Here is a 6,082-nt window from a genome sequence, read left to right on the forward strand (position 1 = left end):
TCCCTGGGGGGAGTGTGTCAGTATTTACAGGTAGGTCCCTGGGGGGAGTGTGTCAGTATTTACAGGTGGGTCCCTGGGGGGAGTGTGTCAGTATTTACAGGTGGGTCCCTGGGGGGAGTGTGTCAGTATTTACAGGGGGGTCCCAGGGGGGAATGTGTCAGTATTTACAGGGGAATCCCCGGGGGGGTGGGGCAGTGTGTCAGTATTTACAGGGGATTCCCCAGGGGGGGGAATGTGCCAGTATTTACAGGTGGGTCCCTGGGGGGAGTGTGTCAGTATTTACTGGGGTACACCAGGGGAGATTGTGTCAGTATTTACAGGGGTGTCCCTGGGGGGAATGTGTCAGTATTTATGTGGGGGGTCCCTGGGGGGAGTGTTTCAGTATTTACAGGGGGGTCCCTGGTGGGAATGTGTCAGTGTTTATGTGGGGGGGTCCCTGGGGGGAGTGTTTCAGTATTTACAGGGGAGTCCCTGGGGGGAATGTGTCAGTATTTATGGGGGGGGGGGGGTCCCTAGGGGGAGTGTGTCAGTATTTACAGGTGGGTCCCTGGGGCGAGTGTAACGATATTTATTGTGAGACACCGGGGGGGGAGTGTGTCAGTAATTACAGGGGGTCCTTGGGGGAAATGTGTCAGTAATTACAGTTTGACTCTGTGCCCTCGACAGTATGTATAAGAATTTCCGATAGCTCATTATAATTTTCCTGTGAAGAATCTGTTGGAATTAAGAGTGACTTGTCCAAGATTTCACTGGATCATGGAATCCTTCCTTGGCTGACAAAGGGCTTTGTGTCATTAATGTCTGCACAGGAGTTTTCACTGAGCAATGCTCTTGAATTATTCCCCTGCCCAGTCTGTATAGCCCTAGACATTCTCCCATTACAAACAGTTAACTCCCTCTTCATATCCCCGATTGGCCTCACTCTCAGGCAACACTTTCCAGTTCCCAACCACTCGCTATCGGGAAATACCTAATTCATGAGTAATCCCCCAGAAAATTCCTGCTGGATTTTTGTTTTCCACTTTCCTGGAATATTTTGAAGTGCTGAGGATGCTGAAGAAATCAAATGCCTGACTGGGCAAGGCCATTGAAATGTGCCGCACAGGCGGAGGCTATTCAGCCCTGTTTCATGATGCTATCCACATGATGTACATCTGCGGGAATTGGTTCAAATCCAGCAACCCTAATACAAGCAGCTGGAGGGAAGGCTGTGGTGCAGTGGTTATGTCACTGAACTGGACACTCACCAGCTGTTGCTCTGGTGCAATGAGTTCAAATCCCACTATAGCAGATGGTGAGACTTTAATTTAAGAAGCAGGTAGTCTAAGGATGACCATGTAGCTACTGTCATAGAATCGGACACTACAAAAGGGGTCCTTCGGCCCATTGAATCTGCACTGCCAACAATACACTCCCTACACTAGTCCTACTGTTGCACATTAGATCCATAGCCTTGACAGTTGTAATAAAGTCATGTCTGGTCATGGATTACCTTTAAGGAAGGAAATCAGTTGTTCTTAACTGGTCTGGCCTACAGTAACGTTGTGACTCTTAACTGCCCTCTGAAATGCCCCAACAAGCCATTCAGTTCAAGGGCAATTAATATTGGATAACAAATGCTGGTGAAGAGGCAATACACTGAGTCTCAGTTGACACACCGTGATGTCAACATCCCACCACAGACGGTATAGGCAAATATTAAAATGTGATAATGATTTGTTTAGAGCCTGATAGATGTATACGAGGGGCATTGTCGTGTTGGATGTCTTTTTCCCCAGCAGGGAGATGTCAAATGCTCAGGCATAGGTTTAAGGTGAGAGGGGGAAGGTTTAAGGGAGATGTGTGAGGCAGGTTAGTTTTACACAGAGGGTGGTAGGTGCCTGGAACATGCTGCCAGAGGAGGGGGGAGAAGCAGATACAATAGTGATGTTTAAGAGGCATTTGGACAAACACATGAACAGGCAGGGAATACACTACAGGGAGGAACAAATTACAGCAGTTGCTGGAATCTGTTCTGAAAACCACAAACGCTTTAGATCAAAGCAGTTAGAGACAAGAAACAATCTGCAGATGCTGGAGTCCAAGGTAGACAAACAGGAGGCTGGAGGAGCACAGCAAGCCAGGCAGCATCAGGAGGTAGAGAAGTCAATGTTTCAGGTGTAACCCTTCTTCAAGATGGCAGCATCCAAGGAAAGAGAGCAAGCTAACATTTCTGATGAAGAGTTATCTAGATCTGACACAATAGCTTGCTCTCTCTCTATGGAGACTGCCTGACCCACTGTGATCTCCAGCATTTGTTATTTTTCTGGAATAGAGGGATGTGCAGATAGATGGGATTAGTTTAGAATGGCACCATGGTCAGCACAGACATGGTGGGCCGAAGGGCCTGTTCCTGTGCTGTACTGTTCTTTATTCTGGTGAAACTATAATTGAGAGATAAATATGGGGATCACAACCAACTATCGGGAAGTTCCCCTCCTCTTCCTCAATATACTAACCCTGGGGATCCATTACATCCAATCAAGCAAGGCCTCAGTATAATAAATAGCTCATCTGGAACATTCTCTGGAGCGCAACGCACAAATGTCTGACTCCAGACTGAGGGGCAATGCACTGAATCGCAGTTGACACACCATGTGGTCACATTGACCAGGCGGAACATCTATTTTTGAAGGTGTTCACAGGATGGGATTTCCGAACAATCAGCAAATGGTTGTCATGGTCAAGTCCAGCTTTCAATTCTCAATTTATAAACTGAATTTCAATTCCGGCAGTTCCTGTAGTGGGATTCGAATCTGTGTCCCTTGAGTCCAAAGTCCAGTCACATGGCCACTTCATGACCATCTCCTGCAGTGGGGTCGGGGGGATGTGGTTTGCTGTTCCCACATTGCCTGCTGCATTTTGTTAACAGCAGTTTGCATTTATTTGGCAAACACAAATCCCGGGAGCAGAGCAGTTGCCTCCTCAGTTGCTGATCTTAAGTGATTATCTCTGCTGCACTGGCATGGCAACACCCTGTCCAATCAGAGTTTACCTGCCCAGTCAGAGAATGAAGATTGACAGTTAACCGTTCGTGGTGCCAATGATGGCCCAACCGATCAGCTCTCTCTTCCGGTGCTAGCATCATAGGATCACCACGGTGTGAAAACAGGCTCTTCTGCCCAATAAATCCACACTGACCCTCTGATAAGTAACCCACCCAGACCCATTCCCCTACCCTAATATCCTGCATTTACCCCTGACTAATGCACCTAACCTACACATCCCTGAACAGTATGGGCAATTTAGCATGTCCAATTCACCAAAGATGTGCATCTTTATACTGTGGGAGGAAACCAGAGCAGCCAGAGGAAACCCACACAGACACGGGGAGAACGTGCAAACTCCACACAGACAGTTGCCTGAGGCGGGAATTGAACCCAGGTCCCTGGCGCTGTGAGGCAGCAGTGCTAACCACTGAGCCACTGTGCCACGCTTTCAATCTGTGTGCCTTGGTTGAAGTCTGAATTTCCTGCCTTAGTTCTGAGAAGTGGAAGGTGAAACACTTCCCCTTCTTAAGGTGAATAGTCAGCCCCTTTGGAATCTTTTTCTCCCAGAGGATTGTGGGTCTTTGGAACGCTCTTCCTCAAAGAGCAGAATCCTGGAATGGCTTTAAATCAGAGGTGGGGTAATCAAGAGGAGGTGGCGAGATGGTCATCAGGAGTATAGATTCAACGTTACAGCCATAAGCGTATTAAATGGTGGAGCAGGTTCAATGGGCTGAATGGCCAACTCCAGCTCATATGATTCATGATTTGTATGTTCATGTGTAGAGGGATCACCCCTGGGTCATGTGTGTACCTGTCTATGTATATGAGAGGTTTGTACTCAGGCCCCTTTCATGTTTTAACCTTTCACACAAAAAAGATTCATTGGTTCTAAAGGACTTTTCAGTGTTTTACCTTGACAGTGTGGGAGGTACTTGCTGCCGGGACAAATGTAGATAGCCATATGAGTTATGAAGGGGGAAAAAGGAGGTTAAGTGAGTGATCTGGCAAATGTGGGAAAGTGTGAAATTGTCCAAACTGGAAAAAAGAATAAAAACCATCAGAAATAGGAGCCAGGAAGAGGCCATTTGGCCCCTTGAGCCTGCTCTGCCATTCAGTAGGATCACAGCTGATCCAACGTCCCTCATGTCCACTTTCCCACTCCTTCCCCATAATCCTCAATTCCACCTGATGAAGGAGCGACGCTCCGAAAGCAAGTGCTCCCAAATAAGCCTGTTCCAAATAAACCTGGTGTTGTGTGATTTTTAACTTTGTACACCCCAGTCCAACACCGGAGTCTCCAAATCAATTCCCAGACTGATCACAAAGTGGTAACCTCAGTTTGACATATATGTCTCACCTCTCTACGGGAAAGAGATCCAAAGGCTCTCAACCGTTTGAGAGAAGAAATTCCTCGTTCTCAGTCTGAAGTTGGCACACCTTAAAAAAAATTTGTAATTGGAGAGAGGAGGCAGGGGGATCTGGGTGTCCTGGTACATGTATCACAGAAGGTTAGTCTGCAAGTCGAGCAAGTAATCAGGAAAGCTGATAGAATGCTATGTTTTATTGTGAAGGAATATGAATGCAAGAGTTGAGGAAGTAATCCTTCAGTTATACAGAGCATTGGTGAGACTGTATCTGGAGTATTGCATACAGTACGGGTTACTGTACTTACAGAAGGATGTTAATATGTTGGAAACAGTTCAGAGAAGGTTTACTAGACTAATCGCTGGAGTGAGTAGATTGCCTTTTGAGGAAAGACTGAGCCTGTATCCTCTGCAGTTTAGAAGAGTCAGAGGTGATTTAATTGAAACATAGAAGATCCTTACTGGGTGGATGTGGATAGGAGGTTTCCTCTTGTGGAAGAATCTAAAACTAGGGTCTGTAGTGAGGTCGGACAGTGGTTAACATGGCTGCCTCACATTGTTTCCTCTCAGAGGGGTTGTGAGTCTTTGGAATTCCAGTCCTCACAAGGCAATGGATGCTGAATCATTAAATATTTTTAAGGCGGAGATAGATTCTTGACGACCAAGGGGTTTGGAAGAATATCGGGGAATATGCAGGAATGTAGAGTTGAGCCTAAAATCGGATCATCCACAATCGTATTGAGGGACGGAGCGGGTTCGAAGGGCTGAGTGGCCTCCTCTTTTTCCTTGTTTGTATGTTGTCATGACACAAATGCTACACAAATGCAAGATCCCTCTTCTTCCCATATTTTGTTGGTCATGCCTCTGTTTGTCTCCCCCTCAGAGCTACATTCAGAACTTCCGAGAGCGCCAGACAGGAGGGGGCGCTCCCTCAAGCACGCACACCATGATCGACGTAGACTATGACTGCAGCTCCACGGTGCCCCTCACAGCCGCCACTCCCGCTGTCCGCGTGTGAGGCAACATGGAGCACGAGGAGACGCAAATTGCAGGAGGATTCTCGCTGTTGGGTGTCTGACGAGAAAGGGGGGGGGGGGGGGGGGGGAAGAGTGCAGCAAGAAATACAACTCATTGGTTCTTGCCACCAAATAAGGAAAAGGACCTTTCGTGAACTAGTCGATTGTCTCTCTCTTTCACTCTCTCTCTCAACACAACTTAACAAAAACTGGATTTCCCTCATCAATGCTCACTTTGAACTCTTTCTGAGTATATGCAGGCTTCTGCTTTGGGCTTGTCGTTTCCCCCCACCCCCAACCACTTTTGATTCCGAGCTGAGGGGAATGACGATGGGAATCAGAACTACATCACAACTTTGGAACGCTCGTCAAGCTGTTGATGGGAAGTGTTTTAAGGAGCATGTCCAGAAGAGAAATGGCATCAACCGTCACTGAAAGAGAGAGAGAGAGAGAGAGGGAGACCGAGGGACAGCATATTGGGAGCAGGTCTACATTGTCCTCAATGCCCCACTGTAATCATTTCCCTTGTTCTGTACCCTGAAGGGAACTGGAAACCACTGATGCGGCGAGAAAGAGAGAGAGAGAGAGAGAGAGGAGGGTGACTCTCACCTACAGCGATGGATACTTCATTCAGCCTGCAACCCACCCCCATGCACACATCTCCCCCGCCCCA

General features: G+C 47.5%; 1 protein-coding gene across 4 annotated transcripts in view; it reads left to right on the forward strand.

Moving 5' to 3' along the window:
- Positions 1 to 5,492, forward strand: part of tmem198ab (transmembrane protein 198ab) — a 140,339-nt gene extending 134,847 nt beyond the window's left edge. For all 4 annotated transcript variants that reach the window (XM_072579990.1, XM_072579991.1, XM_072579989.1 and 1 more), the window contains exon 7: positions 5,277 to 5,492. In XM_072579990.1, the coding sequence (XP_072436091.1) occupies positions 5,277 to 5,411 (135 nt within the window). In that variant the 3' untranslated portion in view covers positions 5,412 to 5,492. The remainder of the gene's footprint in view (positions 1 to 5,276) is intronic.
- The last annotated feature ends 590 nt before the right edge of the window (positions 5,493 to 6,082 follow it).

This window comes from Chiloscyllium punctatum, chromosome 10, assembly GCF_047496795.1.
Source record: "Chiloscyllium punctatum isolate Juve2018m chromosome 10, sChiPun1.3, whole genome shotgun sequence".
Lineage (NCBI taxonomy): Eukaryota > Metazoa > Chordata > Chondrichthyes > Orectolobiformes > Hemiscylliidae > Chiloscyllium > Chiloscyllium punctatum.